This window comes from Myotis yumanensis, unplaced genomic scaffold (assembly GCF_028538775.1).
Source record: "Myotis yumanensis isolate MYYU_CA2020_CCGP unplaced genomic scaffold, mMyoYum1.0.hap1 SCAF_1, whole genome shotgun sequence".
Lineage (NCBI taxonomy): Eukaryota > Metazoa > Chordata > Mammalia > Chiroptera > Vespertilionidae > Myotis > Myotis yumanensis.
Genome location: NW_027223752.1, coordinates 186,511,200 through 186,532,816, shown reverse-complemented (window position 1 = coordinate 186,532,816; position 21,617 = coordinate 186,511,200). Strand labels below are relative to the sequence as shown.

The 21,617-nt window shown below is 42.7% G+C and overlaps 1 protein-coding gene across 1 annotated transcript in view; it reads right to left on the bottom strand.

Annotated features, from left to right (window-relative positions):
* The window catches only part of SCD5 (stearoyl-CoA desaturase 5), a 146,490-nt gene that overhangs the window by 26,607 nt on the left and 98,266 nt on the right, over nt 1-21,617 (bottom strand). Inside the window, exon 3 of the mRNA XM_070393996.1 lies at nt 17,683-17,888. Within this exon, the coding sequence (XP_070250097.1) occupies nt 17,683-17,888 (206 nt within the window). The remainder of the gene's footprint in view (nt 1-17,682; nt 17,889-21,617) is intronic.

Genomic DNA, 21,617 nt, shown 5'->3' with positions numbered 1-21,617 from the left:
TGTATCTTGCTCAATTTCTTTTTTTGTTTTGTTCTGTTTTGTTAATCCTCCCCTGAGAATATTTTCTTTCCATTGATTTTTAGAGCGAGTGGAAGGGAGGGAGTGAGACACAGAGAGAGAAACATCGATGTGAGAGAGACATATTGATTGGTTGCCTCCCGCAAGTGCCCTGACCAGGGTTGGGGACTGAGTCTGCAACCTAAGTACGACCCCATGGGCTGACGTTCTAACCACGAGCCAAAGTGGCTAGGGCATCCTCCTCAATTTCTTTCTTTAATGTCCTATGGTTTTCTGAGTATGATTATTAAGCTAGGTGAAATAAGCCAGCAAGAGAAAGACAAACACCATACGATCTCACTTACATATGGAATCAAAATTAACTGATGAACAAAATAGAACCAGAGGCATGATACACAGAACAGACTGACAGCTGTCAGAGGGGATGGAGGTGGGAAGTACTGGATGAAAAAAGGTGAAGGGATTCGCCAAAGAACAAATTTGCATAACCCATAGACACAGACAACAGTGTGTTGATGGCCAAAGGGAAGAGGGGGGCAGGAGCTGAGTGGAGGTGGGGAAAGGAGGAGGAAATGAGGACATCTGTAATAGTGTCAACAATAAAAATAAAGTTAAAAAATAAAAACAGATAAAAGCCTGTGTGACCCTCCTCCCTACCTCCCCCAAAAAGAGCCTTTAAGTCACTGGTAATATTCTATCTCTTCCGGTGGGTAATGGGCATATATGGACATTTGTTTTATTACTTTTTTGCCAACTGCATGTATATGTTATTCACACTCTTTTGTATATATGAAATATTTCACAATTTAAGAATAAAAGTAGTTTTAAGTGAAAAGAAAAAGGTAAACGCCCAAAACATCTGAACACATGTTTAGCTTCCCTGGTAATCAAAGATCTGCAAATTCATTATGAGGATAAGTATTAAAAGCTGAGAGTTTTACGTATTGTTATTTGACTCAGCAATTCTCACTTTAGCCCAAGGAAAATACAATAGCTGTGATCAAAGACTTATGCACAAAGTTGTTCATCACAGCATTATTATAATGATTTTTTAAAAGGGTGAAAATCCTTCCATGTTCATTAGAAATAATTATGATACATCTTCAGAATGAAATATTAAGCAAGCATTAAAAGTTGAAAGATTTCACAATACTCTGTTAGGTGAAAACGGCAGAATATAAAATAGGATGCAGAACCAAGATGCGGCACAGGTAAACACCTGAACTTGCTGCTGCGTACAACTACATTAAAACCACAACTAAAAGACAAAACAAATAGCATCCAGAACCACAGGAAGGCTGGCTGAGTGGAAATTATACAACTAGAAGGAAAGAGAAAAGCGCATTGAGTCCGTTAGGGGGTGCAGAGGTGTGGAAGTGTGGAGGTACGGAAGCACGCGAAAGGGGCTGACAGCTGGGTACGCTGTTGTCTTTTTCAACCAGGAGGGAGAAACAAGCTCCCGACTGCTCTGAACTACAGTTCCGGGCAAGAATTTGGGGACCCAGACTCATACAGAGATAAACTGTACTGTCTGGCATCGGGCCGGAACGTGAGGGTGGCTTTTTTGCAGAGGTGCTTGCAGCATTCATTGTTCCTGCACAGGGCCACGGGACACAGAGACCCAGGGACCTATCCGGGGGAGGGCCAAAAGGCAACCATTGCTGTTTGCACTGCCCTGTGACTCCTTGAGACCACACCCCACCCAATTTACAACCCCACCCAATTTACAACCCCACCCAATTTACAACCCCACCCAAGCTGTGCGCAGAGGCTTTTGCATACTAATGGCCTGGCCTTACTCCGCCTAAAAACCTGTCAAACTGAAGCTGGGTCAGAGAAACCCAGAGCTTCCAAAAGAAGGCCTAAGGCTCGTCAGGAACCTGCATTACTTCACAGCTGCACCTCATCTGGGCACCTCCAAACCCCAAACAAAGAGGAGGAATCTGCAGATCTCTCTGTAGCTCCTGCTGGTTGGCCTCAGGCAGTGGCTGACTTTGCACCTCCTTGGAGATCCAAGAGCCAGTCTACCCAGTGGTCAGAGTGAGACCATACCAGAGTACAACTCTTCACATCCATAAGAGACACACTCAAGGGGCAGACTCAGTGAGCGCCAAAGCCCCACTGAAGCAAGTCCTGCTCCATAAGGGTGTCTCCAGCACAGCAGTTCTCCCATTGTAGACACAGCTGGTCCTCACAGCCAATTGGCCTGGAGGTCAATTCTTACCACTGATACCAACTACAACAAGACTGTGCACAAAGCCCACAAAGGGGTGCACCAAGACTGTCCACCTCAGATAATTAGGGAGGCTGAGTCACTGGGCCCTACAGGACACCTAGCACACAAAGCCACTCTATCAACACAGGGAAGGAGCCAAAATGCAGACAAAGAAACAGGTCACAAATGACAGAAATGGAGGAAAGTAAACTACTGGATATAGAGTTTAAAGCCACGGTTATAAGGCTACTTAAGAATCTTCTAGAAACCTCCGAGAAACATAGTGAGACCCTCAAGGATATGAAAAAGGACCAATTAGAAATTAAGCATACACTGACTGAAATAAAGAATATTATACAGAGATCCAACAGCAGACTAGAGGATCCCAAGAATCAAGTCAAAGATTTGAAATATGAAGAAGCAAAAAACACCCAACCAGAAAAGCAAAAAGAAAAAAGAATCCAAAAATATGAAGATAGTGCAAGGAGCCTCTGGGACAACTTCAAGTGTACCAACATCCGAATTATAGGGGTGCCAGAAGAAGAGAAGAGAGAGCAAGATATTGAAAACCTATTTGAAGAAGTAATGACAGAAAACTTCCCCTACCTGGTGAAAGAAATAGACTTACAAGTCCAGGAAGCGCAGAGAACCCCAAACAAAAGGAATCCAAAGAGGACCACACCAAGACACATCATCATTAAAATGCCAAGAGCAAAAGACAAAGAGAGAATCTTAAAAGCAGCAAGAGAAAAACAGTTAGTTACCTACAAGGGAGTACCCATACAACTGTCAGCTGATTTCTCAACAGAAACTATGCAGGCCAGAAGGGAGTGGCAAGAAATATTTAAAGTGATGAATACCAAGAATCTACAACCAAGATTACTCTACCCAGCAAAGCTATCATTTAGAATTGAAGGTCAGATAAAGAGCTTCACAGATAAGAAAAAGCTAAAGGAGTTCATCACCGCCAAACCAGCATTATATGAAATGTTGAAAGGTATTCTTTAAGAAGAGGAAGAAGAAGAAAAAGGTAAAGATAAAAATTACGAACAACAAAGTGACAACAAATACATATCTATCAACAAGTGAATCTAAAAATCAAGTGAATAAAAAATCTGACGAACAGAATAAACTGGTGAATAGAATAGAATCAGAGACACAGAAAGGGAGTGGACTGACAATTCTCTAGGGGAAGAGAGTGTGGGGGGTGTGGGAAGAGTCTGGCCCCAAATCATACACCTATGGACGAGGACAGTGGGAGGGGGAGGGGGTAAAGGCAGAGGGTGGGAACTGGGTGGAGGGGAGCTATGGGGGGGAAAAGAGAAACAACTGTAATAATCTGAACAATAAAGATTTATTTAAAAAATAAAAGAAAAAGAAAAATAAGTAAATAAGTAAATAAATAAATAAAATAAAATATGATGCAGAGTTCTGCTTCTACTCAGGTTGTAAAAAGTCATAAGAGAATGTTGTTCCCATCTGAACAATGAGAAAAATATGGGTAATATCCTATATAATAAAAGCCTAACATGCTAAGTGTCCAGTCATCCAGTCATCCATTCAACCAATCAAAGCATAATATGCTAATGATGTGCTAAGGCCACTCAACCGCTTGCTATGACATGCACTGACCACCAGGGGGCAGACAGCCAACCAGTCGACCAGTCACTATGACGTTTGCTGACCACCAGGGGACAGACACTCCGGCCAGGTTAGCTTGCTTCTGGGGTCCCGCCAATCGGGACTGAGTGAGACGGGCTGGACATGCCCTGGAGCCCTCCTGCAGTCCCTCCCCAGCTGTCCAACCTCTCACTTTCCTCCCCAGTTCTGATAGTGCACCGGTGGGGTCCCTCAGCCTGGCCTGCACCCTCTCACAATCCTACATGCCAGGCCGAGGGACCCCATTGGTGCACAAATTCGTGCACTGGGCCTCTAGTATCAAATAATAACTTTTCTTGAGCCATGAGAGAGTGAGGTTGAGGTCACAAGACAACTAAGTAAATTAATTTCTAAAGAGTGGTCATAAGCCCATCCACGAACTTTTGGCAGAGCACAAAAGAAAGAGGTGGCTGCCATAGAAGTAGATAAGAAGAAATCAGCAAAAAATTTAATGAATCTTTAAAAGCCAAGTGTTGGCTAATGTGTCAATATGGAATAACTTAGAGCCCTAAACAAGGAAGTTTGCATGCACCCTCCACCTCTTTTCTACAGACCTCCACTGGGATTTTACAAGAAAGGTTAAAGGCAAAGTAGACTAGAAAGAGCTTCCCTACACTGCATAGTCATGCAGGAGGTGACTAGCTGGGAAGCAAGCAGAAAGGCTTGCCCTCTTCCCTAGAGTCTTCCCTTGAAAAGTAACAGTCTTAAGCTGCTGGGGAGGGCAGAAAACTCTTTGGCCTCTAGGAGCCGGAGAAAGTCCATTGCTACCTGGAGAAGAATAGAGGTAAAAACTTACTTGTCTCTGAGGGAGAGATAGAGAACTCTTGCACCTCCAGACTTAGTCAAAGAACCATTGCTGCTGAAAGTGAGGAGGAAACAAAAGCCTTCTGGTCCCTGGCTTATGTCCAGGATCCTGCACTATTCCAAAGCAGAGGTCTACTGTTGGGGGGCTGGCAAAAATGCTTAGAAAGCCTTCACCCCAAAGTTCAGGCACACAGGCTTGCTAAGATTGATACAGGATCAGGGCACAAAGAAGCCACCAGACCTCTACAACATACAGAGAAACGAGTAATAGAAGCCCCCCACCTCCATTCCCGACCACCTTGGGATAAGGGCAAGAGGAGAGAGAGAGAGAGAGATGTATTCTGTGGTAAAGGTGCACAAGGACAGCTGAACGCTGAGGGTAAAGTATTAATACTTAGAAATCCCTTATAGTACCTCAGACTTAAGCACACAATAACAGCAGCCATCCACTGAAGTCTATGGTGCACTAACAGTAACCATAGCAACAACAATACCCAAACTCAGCTCACTCCTGATTCACCAACTCAACCTCCACCTTCTGCCATCCACACACATGCTAATGATCTGAAAGAATAGGTATGCCCATTCTCAAGCATTAATCATTTTTATCTTAGTCTCCCGGTTCTTCTAGACATGTCTAGCAAATTGCAAGGGAAAAAACATTATCAAAAGATAAAGTAATTAATAGAACCAGACTCAAAGATGACCCAGATGTTGCAACTAACAGGGACTTTCAAATAACTATAATTGATATGTTAAAGGGATCTAGTGGAAAAGGTGGACAATATGCATGAACAAATGGGAGATGCCAGGAGAGAGATAAAAAGTATAAAAGTATTTAATGCAAATGCTGTACATAAAAAATACTATCAGAGATGAAGAATCCCTTTGATTTGCTCATTGGCAAACCAGACATAGCTAGGAAAAGAATTTGTGAACTTGAAGACATATCAATAGAAATTATTCAAACTAAAATGTAGAGAGAAAAAAGGAGTGAATGAAACAGAATAGCATTTCCAAGAACTGTGGAATAATATCAAATGGTATATGTGTCATTAAAATCTCAGAAGAAGAAGAGTGAGAAAGCAAGACCAAAAATAATTTGAAAAGCTAATGACCAAGAATTTTCAAAAATTAATGAAAGATCCAACAAGTCACAGATCCAAGAAGCCCAAAAGCTTTCAAGTGGAATAACTCCCACCTAACAAAAAAACAACAAACAAACCTAGACACATCAGAGTCAAACTGCTGAAACCAAAAATAAACAAGAATTTTTTTACATTTTATTTTAAATTTATATTTCCATTACCATTTATCCTCCATATACCCTCTTCCACCACCTCTCCACCCCTGAAATCACCACACTGTTGTCCTGTCCATAAGTTTTCTTTTTTTTCTTTTTTGCTCAATCCCTTCATCCCTCATCCCAACCAGAGCTTCAATTTCACTAATAGTGATCTAATCACATTCGCTGATTCTGCCTGACTTAGTTTTGGAAGATTATATGTTTCTAGGAATCTATCCATTTCTTCCAGATTTCCAATTTGTTGGTATATTTCTTACAATTCTTTGTATTTCTGTGGTATCAGTTGTTATTTAAGAAGAAAATCTTGAAGTCAGTGAGAAAAAACAAACATCCATGCAGAGGAATAATGATAAGAATCACAGAACACTTATTAGAAACTATACAAGGCATAAGTCAAGGAATTGACTTCTTATACTACTGAAAGAAAAAACCCTGCCAATCCAGAATTTTATGTTCAGTAAAAAATGCCTTTTAAAAATGAAGGTAAACAAAGACCTTTAGACAAACAAAGCTGAGAATTTATTGCCAATAGATCTGTGCTACAAGAAATTTTTAGGGAGAATCTAAGATGGCGGCATAGGTAAACACCGGAGACTGCTGCTGCAAACAACCACTTCAAAAATACAACTAAAGGACGGAACGGACATCAACCAGAACCACAGGAAGGCTGGCTGAGGAGAGACTCTTCAACTAGAAGGAAAAACAACAGCATTACGAGGCTCAGAGGAGGCGCAGTGTGGAAAATTTAAAGGTACGGTGGTGCGGCGGTGCGCGCGCAAAGCGGGCTGGTGGCTGAGGGCGCGGTTGTCGTTTTCAATCAGGAGGGAGTCTCAGACTCTGGGCTACAGATCCGGGCGAGTCTCTAGGGACCCAGACTCAAACGGGAGAAGCGGGACTGTATGGCTACGGTCCCTCCGAGGTTTGCAGCGGTTGCTGGGACAGAGAGGCGGAGCCCCTGGGGATGGACTGAGAGTAGCCATAGCTGCTCCCTCCACCCGCCCTGTTGAGCCCACCCCGCCCAAACCCTGCGCAGAGCCATTTGCCCGATCGCCTCAGGCAAAGGCTAGATTAGCACCTCCCCAGAGGACAGAAGTTTTCCACACAGCTGATTCTCACAGCCAGTCAGCCTGGTGGTCAAATCCCTCTAGTATTAACTACAACAATTAAGGCTTAACTAGAACAAGACGGTGCACAAAGACCACAAGGGGGTGCACCAAGAAAGCATAAAAGATGCGGAGACAAAAAAACATGACAGAAATGGAGGATATGGAGCTAAAAATCGCAATTTTGAGGGCTTGCAATAAACTTGAGCAGAGCCTCACGAAAACTAATGAGACCCTCGATGCTATGATAAAGAAACTAGAAAGTAAGCATACATGGACTGAAATAAAGAATACTATACCCTATAGCAGACCAGAGGAGCACAAGAATCAAACCAAAGATTTGAAATGCGAAGAAGCAAAAAACACCCAAATGGAAAAGCAAAATGAAAAAAGAATCCGAAAGTGTGAAGATAGTGTAAGGAGCCTCTGGGACAGCTACAAGCGTACCAACATCAGAATAATAGGAGTGCCAGAAGATGAGAGACAGCAAGATATTGAAAACCTATTTCAAGAAATAATGGCAGAAAACTTCCCCCACCTGGTGAAAGAAATGGACTTACAGGTCCAAGAAGCGCAGAGAACCCCAAACAAAAGGAATCCAAAGAGGACCACACCAAGACACATCATCATTAAAATGCCAAGAGCAAAAGACAAAGAGACAATCTTAAAAGCAGCAAGAGAAAAACAGTTAGTTACCTACAAGGGAGTACCCATACGACTGTCAGCTGATTTCTCAACAGAAACTTTGCAGGCCAGAAGGGAATGGCAAGAAATATTCAAAGTGCTGAATACCAAGAACCTACAACCAAGATTACTTTATCCAGCAAAGCTATCATTCAGAATTGAAGGTCAGATAAAGAGCTTCACAGATAAGGAAAAGCTAAAGGAGTTCATCACCACTAAACCAGTATTATACGAAATGCTGAATGGTATCCTTTAAGAAGAGAAAGAAGAAAAAGGTAAAGATACAAATTGTGAACAATAAACATGCATCTATCAACAAGTGAATCTAAGAATCAAGTGAATAAATAATCTGATGTACAGAATGAACTGGTGATTATAATGAATCAGGGACATAGAAAGGGAATGGACTGACTATTCTTGGGGGGGAAAGGGGAATGGGAGATGCGGGAAGAGACTGGACAAAAATCATGCACCTATGGATGAGGACAGTGGGTGGGGAGTGAGGGCGGAGGGTGGGGCGGGAACTGGAAGGAGGGGAATTATGGGGGGGGGGGGGGAATAGGAACAAATGTAATCTGAACAATAAAGATTTAATTTTTTTAAAAAAAGAAATTTTTAAAGGAAATTCTGCTGTATCAAATGGAAATTAGGATCCTCACATACACAGAAAATAGAGAGGCTAGAAATGAAGTATAGCGGTATATATTAAATAAATATTTTCTTATTTTAGTCACTTTAAAATAGTATATAGAGTATGAATTTTTTGTAAAAAAGAAAGCATAGTGCCCTGGCCAGATAGCTCAGTTGGTTGGAGCATCGTCCCAGTGCACCAGGATTGTGGGTTTGATCCTCAGTCAGGGCACATGTGGAGGAAGAGGGGACACCCATGGGTGAGTGGAACAGCAAATCTATGTTTCTCTCTCTCCCCCTTTCTCTCTCTCTCTCAAATCAATAAAAATTTTAAAAAATAATGAAAGAAAGCATAGCATGATTCGTTTAAAAAACCCTACCTAGAAGGATATACAGCAGAATTTTAATTACTTTTTTTCCTAAGTGGAAAAATTGCAAATTATTTTATTTTATCCTTTATAAAGCTTATTTGCATTTTCTAAAATTTCTGTAATGACCTTATAACATTTTGTACTGAAAATAGAATTTTATTCTTATGTTCTGTTTAAATATTTTTTAAAGATAATGTACAGATTTCAAGAAAAATTTTATAAGGTAATTATTGAAAGAAATAATACCTAGAAAATAAATTTTCTGTTATGAAAAGCTTTCTCTGCTTTTTTGCCCTACTATATGGTAAAGAAGAGATAATAAAAAGGCAAAAGGTGGCCCTCTTCTCTGATGCAAAAGCCAAGGAAAATAAATCTAACTTTTTAGAGAATAAATAAGGATTAAACAGATGCCTCTTCTAAGGGTTGCTGATGCTCTCTCTACTAGCTGAAGCCTTGAAGCCAGGGCCATGTACATGACTTAAACGACTGTTTATTCCAAGAAAAGAGTAGAAGCTCTACATGGTATGCAAATATAGCCAGGAATTGATAATATCTAAATATTAGTGATAATGATACCTACTTGTACCAAAATGTATTTTATAAACTCCAATATGTTTAAATTTTACATTAAAACCAGCTAAGATTTTATCTCAGCTTTGGGTAATAATGTAATATTTTGCTACGAAAAGAATAATTTAGTGCAAACATATGCTATTCTTTTTTGACATGGTTCATTGAGGTCAGGAGGAGCAGGAACATTTAGATTCAAGTCCAAAATCCAAGTACCACCATCTATATGACAGAGTTATTGAAAGGATCAGAGATAACATGTGTTAAGACATAATGTAAGTACATAGTAAGCAGTTAATAAATGGCAGTTATTATTGGCTACTGAAGTGCATCGAAAGATGCATGAAGATGTCTTTATTGCCATCAACAATGACTCTAAGGCAACACTTTACAGACAGCAGGTCCAGAATTCATTGACACCTGCTGATTAACATGTCTAATATGCTAGTGAGTGAAATATTCAGGTTCCAGACATTTGAGAAACTGTCTCCTCATCCTGCCAGGGGAATTTCGCACATAGAAACAGATGGTCAATGTGGGGAAAGAAAAATGACTGCTAATGCAGTTGGTATATTTTACACATACGCATACACACGGACAAAGGCAAATTTTCCCACAGTCCTCCTAGGAAAAGTACCTCTTACATAGGCAAACCAATGACATTTTGACTTGGAAATTTTTAAAAACTCAAAACAAGCTGTTGAATTTTGTCCCGCAATGGTTTCTCCCCTGCCCAGATTTTTAACCACTAAAATGGGGAAATTTGTTCGATGGTGCTGCAACCTCAATGTGGAATCACCTCTGTCCTATATTCCAGAGCATAATTCAGCTGTTTGGCTGCAGCTGTCAGAGTCTGTTTAGAAAGGCCAAAGGTTAATAAGAGCAGCTAAAGGATGTTTTACCTCTTCCATCTTCCATTGACTTTTAACAAAAGGGATCTGATTAAACAAAGTTCACACCGCTTCGTTTTTATCATGTCCTTGGAACTCAGCGACTCACAATTTTAATCTCTGACAACAACAGCTCGATGCAGGGGACATTAATCAAAGAAAAACATATTTCATTTTCAAAATTTTTATGGAGTCTGGATGAGGTACAACAGTTTGAGGTGAGGGCAGAGTGGGAGAAAAGATTCCAGGGCTCAAGCTGTTAGCCAAATGTAGAGTGCCCCTCAAAAATGGAAGAGAAGACCCAAGGAGAGGGAATATTTACATACACAAGGAACAAGGAACTATGAAAAGAGTCCATCAGAGCAAGACAGTGAAGTGAGGGGAGAACACCAGAAGACAAAAAGCCCTCTTCTCCCCTCCAAAAAGAGAGTCTGCCTCAGAAATAAGCTAAGTGGCTTTTGTTCTCTAATAAAGCTGGGCCAGAGGAAGAACATGTTGGCATTGAGAACACGTGGCAGATGAGGGAATATGTCTCCATACACAGAGAGGGCACAAAGGGAGGAACAAAGCCCTCTGGCAAGTGAAGAGACAAAGAGTGTGGGGACAGAAGGAGGCAAATAGACAAGGGAGAGTGAACCAAAACTAGGTTCATGAGACAGGGACTGAGTAACAGGAGAGGCGGAATGGGGCGCAGCAAAGACAGGGGGCAGATGCATGGGGGGGCTTCCTCCCTGGCACCCTCAAACCCGAGTGGAAGAGCTCCAGTACCTCCAGAGTCTGGTTCTCTTACACACTGTCCAATCCCCAGCACCTAGAACACTGCCTGGTATATAGGGAGTGCTCAAAGCACAGGTGGTGAATGAAAAGTGATACCTGCAGAAAAGAGAAGGAAGCTGAATCCCCTGAGGAAGGCCGTGTGCCGCATGGCTTCCATCACTCAGGTGTGAGTTGGCAGAGAGGATACTAAAGAGCTGGGCTCTCTCACATCATGGCTGAGTGATAACTCACCTTGGGGCCAGTTTGGTTTTGCTGTTGCAGGACCATCAAGGACCCAAGTGAAACGGACATTGGTTAGACCAAGGGTAACTAATGAGCAAGGGAGTCGCAGAGAGTCATTGTGCTTAAAGGCCCTGCCTCCGTGTCTGTCCCCAAATCTCACCCACATGTTTAGACGGTTGAATATCCCAGCATCCAGGGCCTCTCCTTTACTGATTGTTTCTATGAGTTTTCTACAGAATACGTCTAGCCCACCAACGCTATAATGGGCTCACCCATTCAAAGTCACCAATATTTAGACATGAATTGTTCCATTAACTTAGCAACTCATTTGGTAGGGCCCCAAGGAAAATGGACTCAAAACACAGAAACCCCCAAGAGCCCAACATGGAAGACTGATGAAAGGGGTTGGGTCAAGGGAGATGGAGTCAGGCTGGTTGTAAATCCCCAGTGACTCATCCCACTCCCTATGGGATCTCCCAAGTGGAAGACAAGGCTGGGGGTAGTGTGCAGAGAAATGAAGATGAGTCAATTGTAGACTTGTTTGACTGCTCAGCCCTGACTATATGATGGTGACCAACAGAGAAATACACCCAGGTCTCAGGCAGACAGGAATGACACAAAGTCATAAAAAGGAAGATATCACTGAGAGATGCCATGCTCATTCTTAAAAACAACAAAAAAAAAAACTAATGATAACAGATGAGGGGACAAATTGAGATGAAACAGTGAAACAGGCCTCAAAAAGATTCTAGCTATTCAAGTGCCTTCCCGGAATGGCAAGATTTATACATATTCACCTCTTCCCAGGACACCAAAACAGAAGCGTTTCACTCTTCTGAATAATTCCACCCATTTTGTCTTTGTTTATCCCATCACCATAGTGATGAGCCAAGTACCTTGTTTTCATGTGTCTGCACTAGACAAGCATCCTCTTTAATGACTTCATAAACGCACATGGCAGTGTCTGCATGCTACTTGTAAAGGAGTTTTTCTTTTTTCAATCTAAGATGGGAATCAATGGGGTAAGCAAAGCAACAGGAGAAACACAATCTGAATCTTATCTTCATTCTGTCATCTCAGAAAGAGGATTTGAGATTCCAGTTTCTACTTACTAAGAGAGGCAGAGAGGCTACTACTCACTTGTTTCACAAAAGTGCTCTAGACTGAGAAACATGTAACGGCCAATCATTTTGCTAAAGGCAGAACAATTAAAGAACTATGGCAGAGACTGCTAATTGCTGAACCCCTACTGATTCACCCTTCCTTCCAGACAAACAAAACCAAGATTTTACTCAAAGTGCAACTTATCAAGAGACTACACTTCCCAGTTTCCCTTGAGTGCAGATAAAGCAAATCGGGGTAAGTGGATAGGCTATGTGTCTTCTGGGAAAGCTCCTTAGAGGTGACTGACTTAACTGTGTGGTGTCACTTCACTCCCATCCCCACCTTCCTCTGTTTGGAGCATTAACCTTGAACAATAAAGTGAAAGAATGAAAGCCACAGGCAAAGGATGATGGAGCAGAAAGACAAAAGAATACTGATCTCTCCTGACCATGTGCTACTGCTACACCTGGATTGTCACAATTCTTTTATATTGGAGAGAAATACGTGTCCATCTTATTTAACCCAAACAAAATCCCTAATGGATAGACCCACTGTCAGCCACTGGAGTAGCTCCCTTCACCCCCAACATTGGCAGGGCCCAGGCCAAGAGTCAAGATGTAGACGCCCAGTCTGTGGCTCCCCTTCTCTTCCTGTCCCTGGTTCTGTCCACTCTGTGTGGACATCCGAGCTCACGCTTCTAAGCTCATCCCCAGGCTAACACTGCTCCTGGGCCACTCTTCAGGCCTAGGGTACCCATGCTTTCCACCAGGAGGAAAAGCCTGGGAGAGGTTGGGATAGGCTCTGGTACTGAGTGCAAAGCCATTTGACCAAGGAATCCCAGGATCCTGGGAACCCAAGGCATTGTCTAGAAGTGGAAGGAGGCTCCAGACCTGTGATCTCCTTACCCTGCGAGGGGGAGTGTGGCCCTTGAAGGCACAGGACCTAGGGCAGGGGTCCCACTTGCCAGGCACTCTCTCTCTCTCTCTCTCTCTCTCTCTCTCTCTCTCTCTCTCTCCTCCTAATCCCTGTCTTTTCATCATTCACAACTTGACAGTAGAGCAAAATTTGAAGTAGTCCAGTTAATTACTTGTTATAAGAACCTTGGTAAAAATGACCTTTTGGAGGAAAAGTCTGGAACTATAGCTTGAACTGTGTTGTTTTCCTCTCATCCTTAATGCCACTACTACCTTCTCTCTCTCTCTTTTTTTAAAGATATATTTTATTGATTTTTTACAGCGAGGAAGAGAGAGGGATAGAGAGTTAGAAATATTGATGAGAGAGAAACATCGATCAGCTGCCTCCTGCACACCCCCTATTGGGGATGTGCCCGCAACCAAGGCACATGCCCTTGACCGGAATCAAACCTGGGACCCTTGAGTCCGCAGGCTGACACTCTATCTACTGAGCCAAACCGGTTAGGGCTACCGTCTCTCTTTATGAGACTGTATAATGAAAAGTTGATCAAGCCTGATTCCTGGCAAGCTTTTCTTTGGTGAGTTGGATGGCTAAGCACAAATTTATCAATCAACTGCAATATTGGTGCTAGTGTACTGAATGAAGGAGGGGTCTCTAAATCCTTGGTCTCTGTCATTTGCACATTTACCTAATTGAGGAAACTATCCAAGTGGCACTTCTCTGGATCTGTTTGCACAAACACTGCATCTGGGAAGGGAGTGGAATCAGTTGCAAACCCTGGCTACCAGTATTGGACCAGAGACTGTTGCTCTCAGAGAACCATATGGGAGCAGGTGGGAACTCTATAAGGTGAGCCACTGAAATGACCCAGGACGGGCCCCAAACAAGCTGGGCACCTTTCTCTGTTACGTAGGAAGCCCCTAACTCAGCCTACGGTAGCGAAGACTGAGACCTGACGTGGCAGTGCCACTGACAATGGGATCCAACCTCCAGTTCACACACTAAGCACAAGGTCTCATTCCTTAAGGAATCTGTCTCCTCTACATGACCTGATCGGCAGGACCAGTGAAGCTGGCCTCACAAACATGAAAATACCCAAACCAGTGCACTCTCTCTGTGATCTTGGAAGCTATTTTCCTTTAGTTCAGTAATTCTCAGCCTTATTTTGCATTTCGGATCTCTATGTTCTCTAGGCTGGATAATTACCAAAGGACATGAGTTCTCACCCACACTTCAGAGAACTGGTGTGGCCCCTTTCAAACAGCAAGATAGAATTAAAAGACCACGGAGCGAATAATCTTGCTATAGATTGAACGTTTGTGTCCCCTCAAAATTCACATACTGAAACCTAACCCCCAATGCAATGGTATTAAGAAGTGGGGCTGTTAAGAGGTGATTAGAATAAGAAGGTGGAGCCATCATAAATGGGATGTGTGCCCTTAAAGAAGAGACCCTAGGGGAACCATGGAAAACACACACACACACACACACACACACACACACATACACACACACAAAGAGGCCCCAGAGAGCTCCTCTGCCCCTTCTGTCAGGTGAGGACACAATGAGAAAACAATTGCCTATGAGCCAGGAAGAGAGCTCTCACCAGACACAGAATCTAATGATACCTCGATCTTGGACTCACCGGCCTCCAGAACTACATGTGAGAATTAAATGTTCAGTCTTCTAAGCCACCTAGTTTATGTTATTTTTGTTATAGCAGCTCAGAGAGATGAAGATTATATCCCCAGCTTTCTATCTATATTTTGTTGATTAGTTTCCCTATAGGAAAAGTGATTTGTAAGGTCCCTCATAGCTCTAAGGTTCAATGGTGCTATACAGTGCTATGAAATGACAGACATATTAAATATCCTTTCCCCCATCCTCATCTAACTTCTTTTTATCTTTCAGGTGTTGGCTTAGAAGCTAGTCCAGTCCACAGGCCTCCCCTCACTCTCCCCAGCCTGCAGAATGGGCTAGGAGACTCTTCTCTGTGTTCCCATGGTGCTCTGGACTACCTTATTTAAAGTTGTATCCTCAGCACCAATTCCTAGCAGGAGCTCAAGGACATATATGAAATGATGAAATGAGGAGATGGTTTCTGATAGCTACCACCCCCTTTGGTCACTGGACTGGTGATGAAAGATGTTCTGAGATAACTATTCATGAAACATGCTGAAATAGTCTTTGTTCTGCTGCCTGCATTTGGACATATGTACCCTGAGTACACACCTAATGAGTAAGATTACAGTACCACATTTTTTTCAGGGAAAAAATGAAAACAAATCTTCCATTTTTATGGTCAGAGAAACACAGACTATTATACTTAGCTCAGTTCTCATTAATAAAATAGAAGATCCTTTACCTTCTCTTCTGAGCTCTTCAAATTAATCTAAGGTCTGATTTCCCAAAGCATTACTAATTGTATAGCAACATCATTTATATCACAAAATTGCAAAGGATATACATATCCAGTCAAAGAGTGGTGGTTAGTAAACTGTGATACTCAATAAACTGGTGAACACATGCAGCTTCTGAGAAAGTGCCCACAATATAACCTGAAGTTAAAGGGGAGACATACATTACCTATGCTGTGTGACTGCCATCATGTGAAACATACTAAATATATGCATACAATATAGAAAGATATCCTACAGAATATTAAGAATGACTATGTTTATGTGTTAGAACTATGGATGATTTTCTTTCTATGTTTCTGAATTTTTCAGGTTTTCTCATGGTGAAAAATCATTTCATTGTTAATTGAAAACATCTTGTTCTTTTCTGCTAGGAAACTTTTGGCTATTGATACTGGGTCTGTCCGCTTGAATGAGCTGAATAGAGGAGCAGAGAGAAGACCCTGTGGCACAATCAAAACAGGGGATGGGAGCATATGGAATCCTCTGGAGCAGCAACTAACAGCCTGTGTAATGGTCACTGATCTAAGCTCTTCCTACATGCCAGGCATTTCCCATGCATTTTGTTTTCTCACTTGTCCTCATAAACATCATAGGAGATGGGTACTAGTGTTACTGCCATTTTCTAGCTAAAACTGAGCCTTAGATTGGTCAGTTCTTTTGCTAGTATGAGGAGGAGCTGCAGAGCTGACCCTGGGCAGTCTGTCTCCATGGTCTGACATTTTCTCACTGTGCTCTACTGCCTCCTCCAACGCGACAGCAGCGGCTGAGGGGAAACTGAGCATAATTCCAAGCCACACTTCATTTCATGCAATGATCTCTTGTGTCAACAAAGGCACAGCAGCACACTTTGAGGAGATTCTATTCAGACAAGTCTTCAAATAACTCTTGCTTGTCAGTGGAACAGTCTCTAGTAGCCACTTGTTCACTGTATTATCTCAGGGTGCTAACCAGAGGGTGAGCCATAAAAATTGTCCTTCTTTGGGACAATATGCTCACTTTGAATATAAGACATAAATCCAATGTTTTGGGGCAACAAGCCCGTTTATAAATGCTCTCATGGCCAACTTTGCAGCCCCAGACCAACATGGATACAGTCAATGCCAGCTTCCCACTTTAAAAGTGGATAATGGTTGCTTTCTCCTTGCCAGCACAATTATAGGCAACCTTTCTCCATGCTCTTGTTGAAAGTAAATTCACCCTGCAGATGACTGATTATGCCCCGCCGACACCATTAGCGCACACAGCACTTGAAGGCTCTCTATTACACAGTCACATTTTCTATGCACAGAAACCCAGTGGTGTAACATTTCTAGAAGTGAGGGGAGGGGAGATTTCATTACGAGAGCATTCTAGGAGAACAGAGCAGGATACCTGGGGAGAGTCCAATCCTGTTGGAGTCAGGCGTGTATCACTAAAGCACGGTGTCTTCCACGCCCTCCCTGCCACCTCAGGGAAACATGAATGGGGGAGTGGGGAACTGCAGAAACGGTCCATGAAGTGAGCCAAGCAGATTGGTCTGAAGGAAGTGACACTGGGCTTAAGGCAGTGGTTCTCAACCTTGGCTGCACATTAGAATCACCTGGGAATCTCTTTTAAATCCTGGTTTCTGGGCCTCATCCTCCAGAAATTCTGTTTCTTTGTTATGGGGTGGGGCCACAACATTAATAACAAAAAAACAGAATTTCCGGAGGATGAGGCCCAGAAATCAGGATTTTAAAAAGATTCCCAGGTGATTCTAATGTGGAACCAAGGTTGAGAACCAATGCCTTAAGGGAAATCCATTTCAAACTTTAAATTAAAAACAAATGTGTGAGCAGGGAAACCTTAATGAGCAAAAAGAAACAACGAAACAGAGAAATCCTAACAAGACGACTGAATGGAATCATCAGAGAAAGTGCCATGAGGGCAACTACTGGAGGATATAATTGCGTCCATTGTGCCCTGTCTGTTGGTCCTGTCCCCCAGGGACAGCCCTGTGGTGTCCATTCACTTACTTTCTCTGGAACCGGACCACAGGATCAGCCAGCAGGTCAGTGACATCAAGGTTTCTCCCCTTCTCGATGACATCGCGATGCTTCCGAACAAACAGCCACCCGATGTGGGAAAAGAAGAAGCCCCGGCGGGCGTTGTGGGGGTCAGCGTCAGTCTCCGAGTACTTGTGGTGGACTCGATGGTCCCTGGACCACTCGAAGATGTCGTTCTGCAGAGAGAATGCAGACCCTAAGTAAAGAGACAATGCACCCTGGCACTTTCTCGAAAGCATCTCAACCTCCCCCTGTCCCACTCCTCACCATCCTCACTACTGACTTCCACTTTGCTCCTATCCTCAGCCTCAAGTTCAATCCCTGGGGTTTTTCTGGGGTGGTTTCCATAAAAACAAGAGTAAATCCTCACTTAAGAGGGGGATCTTAGCTTGTGTTTGGGGTGTGCGCACTACAGGAGGTTCAGACTTACTGGGTGAACTAGTGGGGAAACCTGAAAGAAAGTTCTGGAGCAGGCTGTTGAAGTCTCCTAACAGATCATTCATGAAGAAGAGAGATCCAGTCTCAGGATGAAGCCTTGGTCATTGGAGTTTGAGTATGAAAAGGGGTTGGTTCTTGGCCCGGATCTCTCTGCCCTCGCACCCAGTCTTTAATGGCCTTGATGTCCAACTTAATGGAGAGCAGGAAGCCAGCAAGTAAAAACTCGGGGAGCTGCTTCACCAAATCACTGAAAAGTACCAAGGCACAAATAACATTGCTAACGGACTGCTGTGTCACAGAAAGGCAGGGGAGGTGACTGTGCCTCCTTGAGGAATCTGGCGTATCTGGCCATACCCACCAAGTGAAGAAGCAGCAGTGCCCAAGGGGCAGGCTGGATACCAAGAGAGACTCTGCTGCCCACGGAAGGAGAAACATCAGAGTCCAGCAGATTCTGCCAAACACTCAGGGGGAGGCTCGGGCACACCCTGTTGACCCTCTTGTGTTGGGAGAATGGGATAGTGCCAGGGGGCTGGAGGTCTTGTGTGAGCTATCAGGGGCAAAACCAAAGGCATTTAGGGTAGTATTACTAATGACACCTTATCTAGCCATGGGCCAGTGAAGTCTATAGACCTCTAATGTGTGCTCAGTTTTGTTTTTATCTGATAATGTTTTTAAAACTTTGAGAAGGCAAATTAGGTTGAAAGTAATGTATTTAATAGGAAAATTAACCTGAAAATAAAAAACTTTATATAGTACATATATAAGCTCTTTTTTGAAAAATATAAAAATAAGGCAATAATGTTTGATACCATACTATTCAGAACTTGGTCATGCTTTCATTAAGAATCTGCTATTTCACAGATATTGGCTTCATTCTGCTGATGAGAAGAAAGGGAACTCTTTTATTTTAAAAGTTCTAACAATTATTTTAATCAAAATGGGGTTCATTGAGTTTTTTATTTCTCTGGCTCACCTAGTGCTACTAAAAGGCTACTCAACGTTGTGCATCCTATAACACCATTGAAAACTTTTAAAGTTTGCTTAATCCTTGGGTATAGCAAAATTTACCCAAAGAAGAGGTAGAAAGACCTTAAGAAGTATATGCTCAGCTTAAATATAAAGAGAGAAAATGGGTGCTTAACAGTTTGTATAAGGCAAAAGGTACAGCCTGGATTATTGTGATAGAAAAAGAGGTCTTTAGATTTTACATATATTTAAACAGAGTGTATTGGAAAGAGTGAATGCATTTATTATTTATAATCTCAGAATGTGTAGTTGGGAAGAAATTTCAAATGTCAGTCAAGACCACTGCAGCCCAGAATAACTTATTCCTTTTGCATTAGTTTATTGCTTTTATTGCAGTGCCCATCTGGACATAGGAAGAAACAGGAACCTTCTCCCCAGTTCACAGACGGCAAAATTAAGGCTTAAAAGACATTTACTCAAGTTCATCTACTAAGTGCAAACAGTAATGAAACAAAACAGTCCTTCGTTCACGTTCCTTTCAATGAGATGTATTCCTTATTCTCCAAATTCAATGGCAAGGAGGGAGTGTATCTTTCACAAAAATCTCCCTTTTTTTTCTTGTTAAAAGGTTATGTTGATTCTTTAATCTATCACAGTGCAATTTTTTTTAAAATCTTTATTGTTCAGATTATTACATTTGTTCCTCTTTTTTCCCCCCATAACTCCCCTCCTTCCAGCTCCCACCCCACCCTCCACCCTCACTCCCCACCGTGTTCATCCATAGGTGCATGATTTTTGTCCAGTCACTTCCCGCATCTCCCACACCCCTTTTCCCCCCAAGAATAGTCAGTCTATTCCCTTTCTATGTCCCTGATTCTATTATAATCACCAGTTCATTCTGTACATCAGGTTATTTATTCACTTGATTCTTAGATTCTTTTGTTGATAGATGCATGTTTGTTGTTCATAATTTGTATCTTTACCTTTTTCTTCTTCTTCCTCTTCTTAAAGGATACCTTTCAGCATTTCATATAATACTGGTTTGGCTGTGATGAACTCCTTTAGCTTTTCCTTATCTGTGAAGCTCTTTATCTGACCTTCAATTCTGAATGATAGCTTTGCTGGATAAAGTAATCTTGGTTGTAGGTTCTTGGTATTCAGCACTTTGAATATTTCTTGCCATTCCCTTCTGGCCTGCAAAGTTTCTGTTGAGAAATCAGCTGACAGTCGTATGGGTATTCCCTTGTAGGTAACTGAGTTTCTTTCTCTTGCTGCTTTTAAGATTGTCTCTTTGTCTTTTGCTCTTGGCATTTTAATGATGATGTGTCTTGGTGTGGTCCTCTTTGGATTCCTTTTGTTTGGGGTTCTCTGTGCTTCTTGGACCTGTAAGTCCATTTCTTTCTCCAGATGGGGGAAGTTTTCTGCCATTATTTCTTGAAATAGGTTTTCAATATCTTGCTGTCTCTCATCTTCTGGCACTCCAATAATTCTGATATTAGTCCGCTTAAAGCTGTCCCAGAGGCTCCTTACACTATCTTCACACTTTCGGATTCTTTTTTCATTTTGCTTTTCCAATTGGGTGTTTTTTGTCGAATCTTTGGTTTGATTCTTGTGCTCCTCTGGTCTGCTATTGGGTATAATATTCTTTATTTCAGTCCGTGTATGCTTACTTTCTAATTTCTTTATCGTAGCATCGAGGGTCTCATTAGTTTTCGTGAGGCTCTGCACAAATTTATGGCAAGCCCTCAAAATTGCGATTCTTAGCTCCATATCGTCCATTTCTGTCATGTTTTTTTGTCTCCGCATCTTTTATGCTTTCTTGGTGCACCCCCTTGTGGTCTCTGTGCGCAGTCTTGTTCTAGCCAAGCCTTAATTGTTGTAGTTAACACTAGAGGGATTTGACCACCAGGCTGACTGGCTATAGGAATCAGCTGTTTGGAAAGCGTCTGTCTTCTGGGGAGGCGCTAGTCCAGCCCTTGCCTGAGGCGATCGGCAAATGGCTCTGCGCAGGGTTTGGGCGGGGCGGGCTCAACAGGGCGGGGGGAGGGAGCAGCTATGGCCGCTCTCAGTTCGTCCCCAGGGGCTCTGCCTCTCTGTCCCAGAAACCGCTGCAAACCTCGGAGGGGCCGTAGCCAGACAGTCCCGCTTCTCCCGTTTGAGTCTGGGTCCCTAGAGACTCGCCCGGATCTGTAGCCCAGAGTCTGAGACTCACTCCTGAGTGAAAACGACAACCGCGCCCTCAGCCACCAGCCCGCTTTGCGCGCGCACCGCCGCACCACCGTACCTTTAAATTTTCCACACTGCGCCTCCTCTGTGCGTCGGAATGCTGTTGTTTTTGCTTCTAGTTGAAGAGTCTCTCCTCAGCCAGCCTTCCTGTGGTTCTGGTTGATGTCCGTTCCGACTTTTAGTTGTATTTTTAAAGTGGTTGTTTACGGCGGCAGTCTCCGGTGTTTACCTATGCCGCCATCTTTGATTCTCCCACAGTGCAATTTTTTAAAAAC